Consider the following 18,643-nt stretch of genomic DNA (forward strand, 5'->3'; position numbering starts at 1 on the left):
ATTTGTTACAATGAGTTTGCTTACTGTTGTTAAACAATAGTTTTTCCCTTATGAAATTTTTGTGATCTTGCCAGTCCCATGATTAACATGCTGTTAAAAAGGCCTATCAATGGTACTTTTCGGCCTGGATCCTGCAATCAAATCCTTGCTGAACAGTTGTAGAATTGGGCCTCTCATTTGCAAAAAAGCTAACGGTGAAAACAGGTGTCGCAGTAGGAATTTGTCTTGAGTTTCAGAGGCAAATCCCCAGCGGGTGACAGCAGTGTAACAGCACTGGTGCCAGTTGAGCTACAGTGATTTACCCCAGCAGAGGATCTGGCCCTCCGTGTCTGTAGGCTGTCCTAAATTTCCGTAGCTTACATGCAGTAGTTCCGGAGATTCTTTGTTGATGTTTCAGCGAGCATGTTAGAAGTGTGCTCATGCGCGTTCCTTTGCCAGATGAGTATTCATAGAACATACTCAACAAATATGGTGCCATCAGCTAACAAACAGTGGCTCTCCATAGTGCAATTGATGGGACTGCTATACAATTACAAAGATGCTTTTCAGGATATCGAGTCCCACAATTTGCATTAGTTCACCACACTTCACATAGGATACCCTCCTATTTTTGTTTAACTCTAATAAGAGTAGTTATAATAGGATTAGCAGATTTTTTTTTTTACTCAAAATACAATTGCCTCATATCAGAGAGTATTATTACAAAGTCTTATGACAAGATGAGTTTTTACTGTATATGTAAATGTATTTAAAATAGACATATCTCAAAAACACACTTCTACATTGTAAAGCTTTGTGTGAGCTATTTCTCCACATGTGAGGACACAGGTTCCAGATAAGCATTTGGTAAACATTTGAAAAATTGAGACAAATAATCCTATGTGATCCCAACATCTTCAAATACACACTTGAAAAATTTGTTCTGTAACAATTTCAGCCTATCTCCCGCAACATCGAGGAATCGTAACACTGGTAAAACTTGCAGAAATATTTTTACAATTTTATTAGAGGTTTTAATTCAGTGCTTTATCTACCTCTGTTAGTCTGCAAAATAGCTTTAAATATTCAAGTGGTAATTAATGAATCTTTTATGTTGCAAATCAAACATTTTCATCTGTGCCACGGTACGGTAGTGAGAAGGAAGGATTTAAAGTATAATTGTTTCTACTGTACTCCTTCCAGTGCTGAATGCCTTTTACCATTTATTATACCACTGGCTTTTGCTATAGTTCATCAGCACTGGGCCATCTCTTTATTGTTCGATATTTGCTGCCTTTTTTTTGTTTTAGTTCAAGATTTCTTACTGTGCCTTTGCCAGAGACATTCCTAAGGAGATGGAAACTCTCTGAATGCGGAATTTTTGCATGAGTGCAAAAATAATAAAAAGCATGTGTGTATTAAAAAGGGATCCACTTAATGGGAAATGAGCATTGGGTTACATTACTATTCTATTACAGCAAAAATCATATTTAATAAATTTTCTCCAGATTTTTTCAGAATCGTTCTGTATTTTTCTAAGTCGCATGCCAATCCAAAGAAACCGTGTATATGATACATTTGATTTATGCTAAGTAAATAACCTGCACAGCCCATTTGTGTGTGTGTGTTTTTTTTAAATAAGTGCAGAAACACACACCAGACTAGAATGTGGGCTTAGTTTCCATACACTGGGAAAAATAGTCTTGTGCAGCTGGCAGCCTTTATAAACAGTATTTGATTGTATTGACGCTATATGTGGAATTTTATGTTATGTGGCAAGAACACAAAAAAGGTAACACTGAAATTTATCCTAAACCATAACATTACTACTAGTACTGAAGTAATTACTTCAGATATTAAAACACAGTTTTCCTTTACTTTCTTTTGTCATCACATAAAATGAGGACTGGAGAGCTACAGTGTAAATAGGCCGCTGCTTATCCTGCTTTCCATAATGCTTATAAAAGGATTGACACATCCTTGATTGTACTCTATATCAGCCGACCCTTGTTGTTCCATGCCCCTAATTAATATTATACTCAGTGACATTTATGTATCAGAGCAATAAGCTAAACAGGAAACAATTTATGTCACCTAAAGCTTTTTAACAAATCGATGCAACTATTTGTAATTGCTTGTTTCACAAGATTAAAAGTACTCAGCCTTGATCTTCGCCCACAGTTTTGTGGCCAACATGACCTGTGCTTCCGTTGTAAAATAGGAGTGTGGGTGATCAGCACCTATTTCCATCAAGTAATCCATATTGCTAATATTTCTGGAATTTTAATGTAGTTACAATTTATAGCTGATCAAATGTGGTTACCTAAATTGCTGTTGCTAGTAGACAGTTTAACTGTCTTTATTAATTACAGTATAATTTAATGTTTGAATACAGGCACTTGTGTTGGTCATTTTTACAGCTAAAGCAGTTATGTGCCTTATGACGAACCATTTTAGCATTTTCAATGGAAATTTGCTAATATGATGAGTGATAAAAGTGTCAAACTCTGGTAAATAATGGTTATTGCCTTGGCTGGAATTAATCCTTGAAAAGACGGTTACCTTCAAATTAACATTATAACTTGAAGAAAAAAAATGTTTTTCAGGCTTCTGTGATGCATAAAACAAATCAAAACAGAAAAAGAGCCACTGATTTCTTCCAAACAAACATATTTGCAGTTCTAGCCACTGAGGGTTGACTTTGCAGTGAAACAAATGCTGTTTTTAAAATAACTTATTGGGGGAGGGGGGACGGATATTTTTGCCAAATATCACTAAGCTGAAATTGTTTATAATTTGTGAGTCTTACATTTTGAAAATGTTTAATAAAGTTCATTATTAAGTTGCCAATATGCGCCCTGATACAGCAGATCACTTAAAACCTGCGGACTTCACTGAAGCTTATTTCTATTGTGTTAGCAGGTAGGGGTCCCCGTCCTGCATCAGGGTCTCATTGTGCTAGGCGATGTATGCAGAACACAGAGACGAACCCTACCCAGAAGATCTCACAATCTAAGTAGCCTTAAGCACGTACTTCATGTGCTTAGCAGAATCAGTCTCCCAAGGTTCTGATCCTGTAAGTGAATCCATATGGGTGGACCCCCATGTCTATGCAGATGCCCCACTGAAGTCAGTGGGGCTCCATACAGAGTCACTTTGTAGGACGGGAGCCTCAACAATCAATTTGCAACCTAAATATTTTACATTTGAAATTGCGTTCACACACGCACAGTATAATTTCCCACCAACACACCACATTTCAGTCCACATTTGCCAACTTGCTTTAGATGAGATTGGAGGTTTGTAACAACAAACCTGGTAATATCAGAAGGAAGCGTACTTCTATTTGACAGAATTAAACTCCACTGCAACAAAGATGAAAGATGGCCTTGATTACCATGCTATTACATGAATGTTTAACATTATCATTGAAGTCTGAGCTTGATTAATAGGTCAAGCAGGGCTAATTACACTTTGTTGTGAGGAGTGTGTTTGTGAGAGAGAGAGAGAGCGCGCAACAGTGTTAATTCCTGAAAGTGGTTCCACAGTGTAGATTGTGTTCTAGTATATGTTGACAATCCTAAGTTAAACATCAATATTCTAACCTTCTGTAGAGGTCACCTGTAACGTGCATGGGGAGAACTCTACTTGTCTGTTGCTAATTCAGACTATGCCTTGAATTTTCTTTTTAAAATGTTTTATGTTCTGGTAGTTATTTTTTCAGTAGAGAAGAAACCTAGAAAAATTAAACACTGTACTTCAATTTTCATCCTGGAGGTTAAGAACGGCCATACTGGGTCAGACCAAAGGTCCATCTTTCCCAGTATCCTGTCTTCCAACAGTGACCAATGCCAAAGGGAATGAACAGAACAGGTAATCATCAAGTGTCGCCCATTCCCAGCTTCTGGCAAACAGAGGCTAAGGACTCTATTCCTGCCCATCCTGGCTAAGAGCCATTGATGGACCTATCCTTCATGAACTTATCTAGTTCTTTTTTCAACCCTGTTATAGTCTTGGCCTTTACAACATCCTCTGGCAAGGAGTACCATAGATTGACTGTATGTTGTGTGAAAAATACTTCCTTTTGTTTGTTTTAAACCTGCTATTAATTTCATTTGGTGACCCCTAGTTCTTGTATTATGAGGAGTAAATAATACTTCCTTATTTACTTTCTCCACACCAGTCATGACTTTATAGACATCTACCATATCCCCCCCACTTCTTACTGGGTACTGTATGAAGCGTCAGAGTGGGCAAAATCAATATTTTTGATTGGAAAAAGACATTTCTGAGCTTGCTGTAGCATGTGGCCATATTGCAGATTGGGGAATCATTTTGTGACATGCCAGAGTATGGCGTCTGGAGCTTGAAATTAGTTTATTTCTTGGATAATACAAAATACTGTGTAACGGTTAAACATTTGGCTTCAGTAGCAAAGAACCCCATTTTAAGTTGCTGCTAATGCTGCATTAAATTAGACTGAAGACCGAGAGCCTGATCCTGCCACTACTCAAGTCAATGGCAAAACTTCATTTTGGAGTAAGCTTGGGCTCCAATTTGCAGGCCCAATTCTGTGAGTGCCCTCACAACTTCCAACCAAGTCCATGGGAGTTGACCAGCTCAATTCCTGGTAGCAGGCTCTCTGCAATTGGACACTACATACACAGACATCCAAACTTCTGGCAAGTTACACAAGCACTCCTGCAGTAAGTGAGCATTTTGTCACTGACTTCAAAGTGAGCAGGAGTAGGTCTCAGTTTATATGGATCAATTAACATGTAATACCTGACTTTTCTTCTGCCTTGCACCTGGTATAGTCATCATCACCTGTGCAGAGAGTGCCAATTGGGTGCAAAAGTCTATTATGATTTGACTTTCTTTGCCACCCACTTGAGCCAAGTGTAAATGACATCACAACACATGCTCGGCTGATTAATATTGAACTGTATTAAGATACGCTACCAGTGATTTTAAGCAAGCTAAGTAAATTTGATTTAAAAAGGGGGGCCTTGTCTAGTTTTCTAAAACTGCAATACACATTAACATTTGCTGTGAACATTTTTATTCTCTATATTTAGATGATTAAAGTTTCAAAATCAATATCTTTTCGATACACTATTTTGTACCTTATTTATTTTTTGCCCTGAAAGTAGTTATCTGGTATAATTTTATGGCGGAATATTTTTATAAAATCATTTGTACTAATTTAAGCATTTATCATTATATGCAAAAAGATTTCTTGATGAGAATATTATAGATGGTGCATGTTTTTGACATTAGCATTTTATTTGGATGACTAATCTTGCAGATGTGAAATTTTAATGAATTATTCATGAAAGTCTCTCCTCTGAAACTTTAGTTTGCTGCTGCCAATGCTAGTTATTAAACATTTTATTTTTCTTTATAAAACTTGAAGAAAATAAACGTATGCTTACTCAAGAGAAAAGGAGGTGGGCTCCTTTCTTTAACGTTTGTCTAAGATGACACAGTCGCTTTGAACTTTATTAATTACGATTTGGCCTTCTCCTCTAAACCCTTTATTACCTAGGTATGATTACAACTCTGAGCAGTTCCTACTGAAGTCGACGGTACAGTTCCCAGGACGTGGAAGTATTTGCAGGATTGGGCCCTAACCCAGCACTCATGTCTGTGCCTTTAGGATAAAAGCCAGAGCACTGCTCAACTCTCATTGACTACAAAGGTCAAACCCACTGCTTCTGTTTGCAAACAGATACATTTAAGGGCCCGTTCTGGGAGGTGCAGAGTGACTTCCAATGAGGTCACATGGAGTTGAGCATGTTCTGAGCTTTGGAGGACCAGGCCAATGCTCACCGTGGCTGAAGCGTCCCCTGTTAAATGTAGATCCAGACCCTGCCACATGCTGTACTTGGGAAGACTCCTGTACTCATGCAGAGCGCCACTGACCTGGACAGGATCTCTCCATAGACTTAATGGAGACTCTGGGGAGGGGCTGGGGCCTGCCCATGGGGATCCATTTGCAGGATGGAGACCTTAGTGAATGTAACTAACATGAGATAATAAAAGGGAAAAACAAAACAAAAACTTAGGACATGGCAACTTGTATTACCAGTGTGAGCAACCAGCATTTTATTGCATTTGAGAATGCTATAATGTCAGTAATTAGTACTGACTACACAACGTTTTTTATTGTCTGTATCAACAGACATGGAATGATGGAATTACAGTTGATGTAAGGAATGAGTTTCTTTTATGCCTTATCAAAAAAAAATCTCGTTACTGGCAGCACATACACATGAAGCACCATGCTAACAGTCTGGACTGTACCATTTTCATCAAGGCTTATGGGTAGAAGATATTTTGTTACCTACTCTGGGTCCATTAAAATGCAGTCATACCTGCAAATTTAACTCTCAAGACTAGAATGCTAAGTGGTTTCTGAAACATCTAAAAATTCAGTCTGAGTACATTAACCAAAGGTACCAAAGGATTTCAAAAGAGTTTAACACATTCTTCACGCTATAAGGAATGTAGCTTCTTGGCAATCTGAAAACTACAATAGTTTAAAATTATTTTAAAAACTTTTATACATACGTATATATAAAATATCTAATGATCTGCAGTATCTGTAGAATCACAAACCCTGCCCCATTCTCTCCCTCAAAATATGAGTTTAAGAAGAGTGCTGGGAATTATACTTGAACTCTCATAAGCGACAATCAAAAAAGGTAATATTTTGTGGTCACCGTTGTTCTACATAAGCCTTGATTTTTCATATCATTTCTAGTCAAATGCAGAAACCTAACAGGTTTTACATTTACAAACTTTTCTTTGTGGACAAGGAAGGCTTTGACTCTCATTCCTGACAGCGATTTACCTGATACATGGTACTACTTTCATAATGTACGCTTTTCTTTGAGAAAAAAAACATGTAACAAATTGTCTTTACATCTTGGCACCTTGTAAAGTTTTTTTTTCTTTATACAAAAGTTCAATAGTTTGACACGCCCCATTATTAATCACTACTTCACTGATAAACTTTGAAAGTGTGACCCTGGAATTCATCATGCAAAATATTTACTGCAGCAGGAGAAAAACATTTTTAAAACAACTTTTTTTTTCTTTTCAAATGCACGAACCTTTGTTTAAGACAGCCAGAAATGGCAGTGGTAAGGTAACAGAAGGGGTGGGAAAGTATAAAAAAAACCCAAACAAAAAAAAAACCCAGCTTAACACAAACTGTACAAAAGCGGCTTGGATCAATGATAACAGGAGAAAAAAAAAATCTGTCAACTATGTTACAATTTAAAAGAAAAAAAAAAAAAAAGTCAGGGATTTTCTCCCACATGTCAGCAAATGTCATCCAATATTCTTAAAGCAAGGATAACTAAATAAAATACATGTGCAGCATATTCTGCAATTCCATTACATACAGTAGGTTTTTTTTTTCCAAAGCTATTTTTTTTTTTAGTATAGTTAATATAAAGCAGTTGCACAAAAAGCAAAAGGTGTTTTGACAAACAGGTATGCATTTATTCCTTTTGAGGAATGGTATCTAAAAAAAAAAAAGGACCTTTTCCCCTTTTCGCCCTCCCTCCCCCCCAAAAAGACAAAGGCTCACACAGACACATTGGGATATATATGTACAACATAATAAACCCCACCCTAAAGAAGCAACTGTATATCCAAAGGGATACAGAATCAGAACTGTAAAAATCATAGTGAAGTTTGCTTGATGTAAAGCCTGAGATTTTCAGTTGGTTCTTCTGCAAGGCTGTGACACCTGCCAGATATGTTAAAATCTAATTTTTATTTCTTTTTCTCTTTTTTCTTTCTTTATTTTGCTACAGTCTTTAGACTAAGCATGCAAGACATACAACTAAGTGCAACTGAGTGAAATGTATTTTTTATTTACTCATTCCCTAACAGTTTGAACTGAGGTATGCGTACTAACAGTTTCTCATGCTGTTATCTTTACTCATGTCTAGCTACACATGCTGAGAATGAACTAATCTACCAGATTTTTATCCTCTTTTGAATACCGAACTAACCAGCAAACCACTCAGTTTAGAAGCACAGGGACCAATTCTCATGATCCCCATCTGGCTACTGCCGGCACATCATGAAGCTGCCTGGATATAATTAAAAAAAAAAGTTTCAAATGACCACAGACTGCCCTTTTTTTCCCCTTTTCTTTTCTCTCTTTTAAAAACAGAATGCAGAGTTGAGCTTCAGAAAAGTAACTGCCAATAAAATTTCTTGTACCGAAACTTATGTGTGGACAGGAGTGTTATTTCCTTATGAAAAACGCTGATCAAAAACTAAACAAAACTCAGCAAATGTGCCAAGATACACCAAAATTAAAGCAGTCATCTTAGCACAATCCTTAAACAAAAGTGGCATACAATCTGTAAAAACAAAGACCCCAAAATATTTTATTTTTTTTTCAATTCTAGGAATACTATTATGTGGTCCAGTAAAACTATGGGAGCTTTTCTGTTCTCTTTTGTGTTTTATTGAACTGCCTCCTTTATTTGATACTCCAATTTTCTGCAAAATATCTGCACTTGCTTTCTCCAGCTCCCTTCTTACGGCTCCCTCTGTAACACTGTTTCCTAGTTTTAGCCTCAAAAGCTCTTCTCGATTTCTCTTTACAGAATTTCAGTTTGGTCGCTGTAAAGGAATACGAATAAAAAGTAACTTTGGTTCAGTCATCTACTTGGCCATCTAAATTTACTAGAATAAAGGAGCAGTTTCCCTCTCAGGTTAGCAATAGCCCATATCTTGTCATTTCCCTCTAAATTCTTCAACCTCCCTTGATCAACAATAAGAGGATATTTGGCTTCATAAGATAAAGCATATAATAGAGAACATAATTTACCTTTGTGTAATATCTTTGGTAATTTTAGGGGGGAAAAGGTACAAAGAAGAATATAAATTAAGCTCTGAAAGGCTTTTTTTGAAATAATAATAATTAAACAAAAAGCTACAGTCCTACATAAATAAATGAGTGACAGAAAAGTGGTTGCAGAATGAAAGTGTTTAGGTGTTTGGTGACTGAGGTGTACTGACCTGTCACAACAGCTTTCTGTATGTAATGTTTGCTTTGAAGAGCACTGCCAGTTCTACCAAACAAGCCCCAGTGCCATTTCCTTCCCCCCGATCCTGCTATTTACTGGTTTCTACTGTGAGGTTTTGATACTGGCTGGTGTAATATTGCATAACAATCTTCACTGCAGTACAGAATTTGCAAAGTTGAAATTATTAACACTTTAGCATTAGTGGGCTCAGTCCTTATTAACTGCCGTAACAAGCTCAATCTGAAATCTAATTTGTATTCAAACAGATTAATGCCACCAAGCAATCCTGAACTGATGTTTAGCTGAGAAACATCACCACGTATTACAACAGTTTAATGAAGTCATCTTTCCAACCGCTATTTGCAAATGAAAAATAATAATAAATGTATAGCTATCCATCTTGGTAATCTTAGATATTCCAGAAAGATTTGTTGGCCCATTCAAACTCATGTTAAACAACTGAGAGCCTGCCACTGTCGTATTCATTCTCTAATGAAGTGAATTCTGTTGGTGCTGCATATGTTTCTTTGTGCTGTTCAATTTTGTGGCATTTGCTAATATTCACCATTGCTGCCAAAAAAATCAAAAACCAAAACTAAAAAAACCCTGTTTTGTGGAATGAATTTATGTTGCTTCCTATAGTATTTCTATGTTCATCTGTCATTCATTCTCATTCTTACAGTACTTCTTTTCTCTCTCTCTCTGTTGGACGACCCTTCGGTGTGTACAGTGCAGCATCTGGGACCTTTTCAAAAAAACAGACACCAAAATGGAATGTTTTCCACAGCTAAAGAAAACATGGTGGCATCTGAAGGAGACTGGAATGAATGACGGAAAAAACTACAAACAATTCAATGACATTCAGCTTCGTATAATAAAAACACCTATTAACATTCATCACAAAGTACAGAAAACATTAGGCCTTCAAGAGGCCCTGGGCCGAGATGTGGCCTGAGGTCAGAACTTAAAATGGTAGAGCAGAAGTGGGGGGGAGGGGGGGAATAAAAGCAATACATTAAAAAGTTTGGGATAATATTTCTTGTAACCCCTCGCCAGTACACACACACACACACACACGCGCACACACACATGCCTTCCCCATCCCAAATGGAAGCAAAAAAAAAAAAAAAAAAAAAAAGGACTAAAGGCAGTGATAACCAACATGCAGTACTGTGCAAATATCTTGTCCATTGGAATCCTTAAAATCTGGGCAAAGGCTTGATCTGCAGTTAGGTGTACATGCTCAGAGTTTGATGTCCTCAGTGTCCAAAATTGGCAGGACTGCAGTCCAAAACCTGCTGCTAAATGTGAGTAAGTGAATCAGTTTAGCAAATTTACAACACTGATGTTGACTGTAAGAGAGGAAAATCCCAAGTACCAAACAAGTCCATCCAATGCACAGAGTACAAATTCCTTTTTTCAACAAAAAGTAGAAAAATCAAAAATACTCCCAAATGGGATACTTGATGGCACTAAGAGTTAACATATTTCATAGTTGTCAAAGTGTACTGAAAATCCTCCAGACTGTACAATAATGGAGAGATTTCGCAGCTAAATTTGACATGTTTTTCCAATCTTCATTCTCAGGATAATGACGTCAGACATATTCATTCTATGTCCTCATTTACAGGTTCATCTTCATAATCTCTGTCATGATCAAAATCTGGACTGTGATTGGCTGTTGTCACTAAGGATAGCGGGCCTTCGTTTTCGTCCGGATCCAACGGTTCTTCTTTGACATGCACAGGGTGCCTAGGAAAATTAAAAACAGTAAATCAGCAACTTCCCTGTTTAAAAATGACTTTGTCCTGCTTTGGCAATACTGACATTTTTTGGAGAAACTGAAGACCTGATTTCCAGAGATGCTGAGCACTGGGCAGCTCTGACTAACTTCTACAGCAGTTGTGGGTGCTCAGCACATATGAAATGCAGGCCCTGAACTTTTGGGTTTGCTGCTAAAGAAAAAAAACAATCAAAAAAGTGTATGCCTAAGAATGTGTCTACAGTTACTTGGCTTCACTGGGAAAATATCCTAGGAGGAACACTTTCTTGTATATGGTTTATTCACAGGATTTAGAGAATATGCTCTCAACTGACATATTAAGTTGATTAACACAATCTTCAGCTAAATAAGTGAATTAAGCATGGTAAAGCAAAATAGTGGTTTGTCAACCCACTGAGCTGGTGGAGGCTGGGCTAATCATCGCTTGCTGTGTGTTCTGCTTTTCTAGTTAACATGCAGAACCTGTGAGACAACTCTCCAGAGGACGACCCCAAGCGAGGTTCTATCATTAATCAACTTCAAGCAAACACAGCAAAGAGACACCATGATACATGCTTTAAACTCCAAATTAATGCATATTTTTACAAACTGTCAATAAGGGAAGAAAAGCTCTGCCAGGAAACACAAACGGAGAGGAAAAGGCTCGCTCAACACAACAATATGATAAGAAAGCAGAGCCCTAACGAGAATAATAACACTGTCAGCTGTAAACAAGGCAGAACATGATCCTCAGCTCATGGTGGGCACAAGGATGCACTAAAGAGATGAGATCTGCCAAATTTCTCATTATAGAATAGCACATGAATAACCCGCAGGGGAATGTCGGTTGGTCATTCCAAACGGGTATGATAACAATTGAAAAATGTTGTTCGTAAATCATATTTACAACAAACCCTTTACAAATACAAATTACTTTTTTTGTTCAGTAGCTTTTGATATGTAAAACAGCCATGTGAGTCAATACGGTCTGGTTGGTGGGACTTCATAGGAAAGTAGGATTTTATTGACATGATCAAGTATTAATAACACGACACGCCAATGGAGACCCTGTTTGCTTCCTAAATAATTGATATTGCAGGCAATCCCTTAAAATAAAGTGTTAATGAGTTCAAGTTCCATTCTATTTCTCGTGGAGTTGCTATCCACCTCCCACAGTCTGGGTTGATCTCTAGCCAGCCTGATTTAACCCATTCATGTAGGCTATATAAAGAAAGACTTAATCATAAGTGCAAACATTCCTGGTTAAGAACGTTTTCTTATTCTTACAAAGCATCAGGTTACAATAAAAGGTTTAAAATAATTACCCTTCACTTTATAATTCTGGCTAGATGGGAATGAAAATGCTTTTTGTTTCATTTGCCTGCACACAATACAGGAAAAAACATTTTCAAACTAAGGATCCAATCCTAGTTTTTGAACTAGTGAACATAATTGCCTATCTTGCACACTCAGTTGTTGTGTGTGGATGTGCAAGAAAAAGAGCTGATGCAACAAGACAAGTGGGTAATACCACCATCACCACGCTCTTATATAGTGCTTTGGATCAGTAGATCTTAACGTGCTTTACCAAGGAGCTCAGTATCGTTATCCCCATTTTACAGACGGAGAAACTGAGGCGTGCGGAGGCAAAGTGATTTGTCCTAGGTCACCTAGCCAGGACCACCGTTTTGCTTTGTGTTTGTACAGCACCTAGCACAATGGGGCCCTGTTTCATGACTCGGACTCAGATGCTACAGTAATATAAATAAAGAATAATAATGGTAGCAGAGATGGTAATGAAACTCAGGTCTCTTGAGTCCCAGTCCAGTGCTTTATCCACTAGCCCACAATGTGTATTCACATGCATTATCAGAAGGCAGGACCCCTTTGGGAGCCCCTGAATGAGAAAATTATGTTCTGCAGCCAGCAAACAAACCAAAGAGAAACTTATATATTTCAAGCTATGTGACATCTTTGCAGGCAAACCACCTTGTAAACTTGTACTTCAAAAGTCATGATACTCTAGATACTGGTTTCACTTTGAAACTGGATCTAGTTTGGAAGCATCCACCTGGCTGACTACACAGATTTCTAGTATCAGCTGTGAATGCCTTTCAATCCTTCGACACTTCAACTTCTTGAGCTGAAAAAGTAACTAGATCAATATGTGGGAATTAGCTGCACCTTGCATCCCATCCTGCATTGGATCAGTAGGGAGAAATGATCCCATCACAGAGACATATTAGTGCTTATTGAACACATTTATTTATTTTTTCAGTTTATGAAAATGTGCCATATCAGCAAGTCTCTGGGGGCACGTGCAATACATAATGAAACACACAACATTAGCCACTGATCTCTGGACCTGGGAATAGGATCTCCTAAAAGCAAACATCCATGAAAACAGATGGGCTTCGCACTATGTCCTAAAAGGTCAACACACTCATTATTTGATGGACCAGTAGGAAAGAAATCCCTAAGTTACTAGAGAAAATACCCCACACACTGCCCCCTGATGTTTTTCTATTTAGGACCTCAGCAGAGCTCAGATATCACAAGGAGAGCAGTGGTTTTTCAGATCATTTAGTTTTGACACAACTGTGGAAGAACAGAGAAATGCACATGGAGAAGACTCAGAACAAGTCGTTAGGAATCAGGGCCTGAGCCAGCAAAGCCCATAAAAAGTCTCACTGAAGTGAATGGGGATAATCACGTTTAAAGTTAAGCATGTGCTAAGTGCTTTGTTGATTGGGACCTGAGTCAACACGCAAAGAGATCGATTATACTTCTAACTAGAATACACCAGTGTTATGTTCATGCACTGGGCTTTTTCTGGGTGAAAATTTGAAAAGAAAAGAAAAAAATAGCAGCTACACACACAGAGCAAAAGATCTCTACATTCCTTTACAATGCTGGTGGTAATATTGATGATTGATTTCATTTAAAAGTCTTGCTCATTGTGTTTGTGTCATTGCTGCCATTTTGTTTTTAAATAAATTGTTTTTTGTTATTTTTGAAAAATTAATACGGGTGTTTTTTTCAAAAGTAAGGACACGCTGATGTTTTATGAACCTGAAGTGGTGATGGGGGGAGGGCTTCTTCCCCTGGTTGTGCAGATTCCCAGGCTATTGTTCACATGTTAAAGTCCCTGCCCATCTAACCGATCTATTAGGCTTATGCACGATCACCAAGCTCTAACAAAGATGGGCCAACAGATAGGGTGGACGCTGGCTGCACCTGGGTAATTGTTAAGTATCTCAGAAACTAACAGCCCTTGTATAGAATTGATTGGTCTCATTTCCAATCAGCATAATAGTTTCTTAGGGCCAAATCTGGTTTAGTTTCTCCCCAGGGCATTAGATGCAGCAGAACTCATGCCATTTTGCTTTGGAGATTTGGGGGTGGGAAGAGCTGGTGATGCCAATGCATGTTAATACATAACTTGCCTAATGCCACTACCGAAAAGGATCTAGGGCGTGGCCAGCTGGTTGGAGCCACAACTACACAGAAAAAGAGGTTGCACAAAAGCCATGGTGGCTGCTAAAGTCTTGTGGCTACAGTAATGGATGGTGGGTGACTATCCTTCCCCCTCTTACTGGTTCCATGGATTTCCCCAGGATATGCCTTTCAATCTGTAGAAATGTTTGAAAACCTTGTTAGGAAATCCAAGATCAGGCCACACTCACCTGCTTTAATGCAAAACCGAAACGCAATCCAGGTTTTTCCAAAAGGTTCTTGAACCTTTCCAAAGCAACCGCAGGACAGGGCTCATGGTTTTGTTTTGAAAGCATGTGAAACCAGGTGGTTTTGACTGAGTTTCAATTTGAGGTTTGGGTTTGTCCCCTGAAGTAATAAACAAAGCACTGGGGATGCACAGCCAAGAGAATGGAAACCAATGAAAAGGGCTGAATGACTCCAAGTGAGACAAAGCTCCAATATGCCTCTATGCTCTGCCTTCCCCCGGGTACTTAAGGTGGGGTAAATATCAAAGGAGTGAGTCCCATTTGAAGGAATCATCTCCCCAAATTAGGATGTTTATCTGAACTATCCAAACTTCAAGCAGAAAATTTGCATGGAAAACAAAACAAAGCACAATCCAGCCCCTTTTGTGGTATTTTGGTTGTAGCAGCAAACTGGCATGTGAAAATGAAAACCCACTGATTATTATTCAAACACCTCAAAACTACCAGCCATGTTCAGTTTAAAGACATTAGTGTTCAGACGTGGGGAGATTTTTATAATTTTCCAAACCAGTTTGAACCCCTATTTAATGCATCTCATAAATGGAATCTAAGTCTTTCTTGTTTAGTAGTAGAATTTTAACACATTTCGTTTTCCTAGAACGTCTAAGGCTTCAGAAGGGGCCTTAACAATAAAAATAACCTTACTGAACACAGATTTCCCTTCTTTTCACATTTGAGTAATTCTTTTGTTTGTCCACTCTGGGAACAGAGGACTTTTTAATAAAGCTGACTGTTGTTTAAAGCCACTGTGTTCTGGTGGTGCACACAGCATGGAATAGTTTGCTTTGTGGCTACCTTTGGAGCATATCAGGATGAAAGTGTTATGTCCCCAAGCTGTAATTATGTGACTACTTTCTAGTGTTTCAAAAGAGTGGGGGGAAAGTAGCAGTAGTTCAATGTGTCATAAAAAGGAAAGAAATGAATGGTAATGAGACTTCAGCAAAAGTGTTGTACTTGCTTAGTTGTCATGTTAACAAGGTCTTCTAAACCTTATGATAAAAGTTTAAGGCTTGATTTATTCCAATATACTGGAACTGTTAAAAAACAATTTGCATTATGGCAGAGAAGCGTGTTTTGGAAAAGAATAGAGAATGTCATTATAAAGTGTACTTAATGGAAATAAGATATTGCAAAGAGTAACTGTCTATGACACTGATAGTCTGCACTGGAAATCTGATGTTGACATATAATTATATTTAGCAAACAGTGTAAACCCTATGACGTTTGAACAGCATCCTGCTTCATGGCCTTTCAAAGTATTTCAAAACACTTGTTTAATGGGAAAGCCCACAAGCTGCTATCAGGGCATACACCTTGCTGCATTTTTAGTTATACAAAAGGAAATATTCAGTACAAAACACACAGTATTAATTTGAGAATATGGAATCATTCAGGAAACAATCATTTTCACATTACAACACAAAAAGGGTTTTTCTGGTGGATGGGGACAGTGAGAATCTCTCTCTCTCTCTCTTATTTCTGAGGTGCATCTCACCTGGATATCTAAGCACTAAATAGTGGATACTAAATGCATTAAAATCACAGCTATGCATATGGTTCTAGGAAATGTGCTACCCTGCTTTTCACTTACAGTTATGCTTCCCGCCCCATACTCCCTTCAAAAACAATGAAATCTTAAGTGAAAGGAGAAGTACATGAACTGCACTAGCCCTGTACCTTAAAAAATATACCTGGATGAAAAGAAATTTGTTAACATTTATTTCTGTATGTTAGCCCAGGAGAAGGCCTTATTCTTGAAAAATATTCCATTTTCTCCTCCTCCTCCACTAAAACCCTGCATGGGCATGGGCAGAGCATAACCAATTGTGACTAAAACTGCCTGAAGAGGAATCCATTTGTGATAGCACTAACAGTGTGTCACGTAACGCTACTTTGGGAAAGATAATTAATACTGCACAAACAATCACTGTAAAAGCTAAACACATTATTCAAATGTTTTGAAGTAAATGGTGAAAGACAATGTTCAAATTAATTATGAATTAAAAATGAATGTTGCCATCTTTAAAGATTATTTTTCAAAGCAGACTGTGCACTGATTTAAAATGCTGGAATATCAAAGTATCCAGAGCTTTCGATTCCTGTCCCTTTTCCTGCTCCCCCACAACATATTATGCAGGTGGGAAACTTTTTTTTTTTGGCCATTAAATGCTAATTAGTTTCATAACTAATTACTATGATGGTATTAGGTTAATGTTTTTCTACTTTTTCATTCAGACCTACTTTTGTAAATCCCATATTCAAATTACTTTGAAGTAAAAGGTTACAAATTACTTGGGGGTTTTGGATTTTCTTTCTTTTACTCTGAGCTTTGATAACTCAGTCAATGATTTTACAGTACATTTTAATGAACACTTGGATAAGAGCAGACTGCATTTCATCTATGTTTACTCACAGAAGTAGTCAGCCGCTCCAAATAGACAGGTTTTAAAATTTGAGAACTACGTGACTTATAAAGTCTGCTTTCCTTTCCAGCTGCCAATTATCCAGTTTTTAATTTGGGGGATAGGGGAGAATTTACAGCTTTGCAAACTCACTCAGTCACCCATAAATACTGAACACACCCACAAGGGCAGCACACCATTCCTGGCTTACCCTTTCCTGTACTAGCATTCTGCCCGGTGCCATTTACATTTAGCATGGACAGCAATCTCCCATTACTTTATGTGGTTATATAGGCACTCGTTATATTGCCGTCTGTTGCTATAATGCTCATATTAATTTTCCTTTTGATATTTTAAGAGCGATCTATAAATCATGCATGCCTTCACATGTGCCATCGTTAATGCCCAGCAATACTGTTGTTTGCTGAATGTTATTAGAAACCAGCTAAACAAGCTCATTCCCCCAGCTCTGCCCCGCCAAGCATGTTTACTGGGTAGTCTGAAGTAGAAAGAAACAAAGACTTTTCATAAAGTTGCCTGAGAGTGTTTTTGTAGCTCTGTGGTCTAGAATTGAACAAAGAGAATGGCAAGTGAGTTAAGAATTTTATAGCTGTGTGCACTTGTCAGACTGGATTGAGTCGATTGGTTTTATGTGGAAGTTGGCAAATGACCCTTTTATATTCTAATCAACCTAAATATTTTCAGAAGCTCAGACTTTTCCTTTTACTGCCCAGGACTGGAACTTCAGACACAATCTTTGAAGAGTATCATCGTTACATTTGACCAGATCCCTAAATAAACACACATGTACATGCTGTACTTACATTGCTTGCATAGGGGAACGTCCTGGACTACTGTCACTCTCATTACTGTTCGTATGCTCCATTGCACCATTAAGATCTTCCCTCATAGCATTGGCTAAATTGCCCAGAGTGGGATTTCCCATGGAAGCAGTAGTGTATAGAGGTATACTATTATCAGCCATTGAAGCCTGCCAAGGACATAGCAAAAGTGTATGAAGAAGGATGTCTCACATTTTTATACACTGTACAACACAATCACATATTCAAATTGCCGGTTTTAAAAATGTGTTTTCAAAAAGGTCTTGCACTGACTCCCCCAGGGGAAACGTGTCACGATTTGCATGAGGAGTTCAAAACTGTACTGATCGTTGGTGCACGAGAGAGGATGGTTCCTGCTGTTCCCCATTTAGATATTACAGCTTGTGGAAAAAGCAAATTTACCTTTTCTACTTTCATGATACACTATTTTTGAGGCTTTCATAAAAAAAAAAAGTTAAAAAAGCAATTAGAGCAAACTCATTTGGCTGAGGATTCCGTTCTACTCATGACATGAGTGAGAAGTGATGTGTGAGCAGTTACAGAGGGTTAAGTTTTTCTCATAGTTCTGCCAGCGCAAATGCAGAGTAACATCACTGAAGTCAGCTGAGTTACTCTAGATGCACACCAACATAACTGCAGTATGAACTCATCCCTATATTTGCTGTGTTACTTTTGCATTGGTGGGAGAAATCTAAGATTTAACAAGGCAGGGTAAATTAGGATGGTGTTTTCTATTTTTTTACTGCTCTGATAACTCTGATATTATCTTAGGTATTGTAGATTTGATACCATTCGGACCTGATTCTATTTCTGATAAGTACTGTAATAGGCATGTTTTAGTCATCTTCTAAATGCA

General features: G+C 37.9%; 1 protein-coding gene across 16 annotated transcripts in view; it reads right to left on the minus strand.

Moving 5' to 3' along the window:
• Positions 1–6,063: 6,063 nt before the first annotated feature.
• FOXP1 (forkhead box P1) overlaps positions 6,064–18,643 on the minus strand; it is a 495,960-nt gene continuing 483,380 nt past the window's right edge. For all 16 annotated transcript variants that reach the window (XM_077820968.1, XM_077820967.1, XM_077820966.1 and 13 more), the window contains 2 exons: positions 17,770–17,936; positions 6,064–10,790 (listed from right to left, as the gene is read on the minus strand). In XM_077820968.1, coding sequence (XP_077677094.1) covers positions 10,646–10,790; positions 17,770–17,936 — 312 coding nt within the window. In that variant the 3' untranslated portion in view covers positions 6,064–10,645. The remainder of the gene's footprint in view (positions 10,791–17,769; positions 17,937–18,643) is intronic.

This window comes from Eretmochelys imbricata, chromosome 7 (assembly GCF_965152235.1).
Source record: "Eretmochelys imbricata isolate rEreImb1 chromosome 7, rEreImb1.hap1, whole genome shotgun sequence".
Lineage (NCBI taxonomy): Eukaryota > Metazoa > Chordata > Testudines > Cheloniidae > Eretmochelys > Eretmochelys imbricata.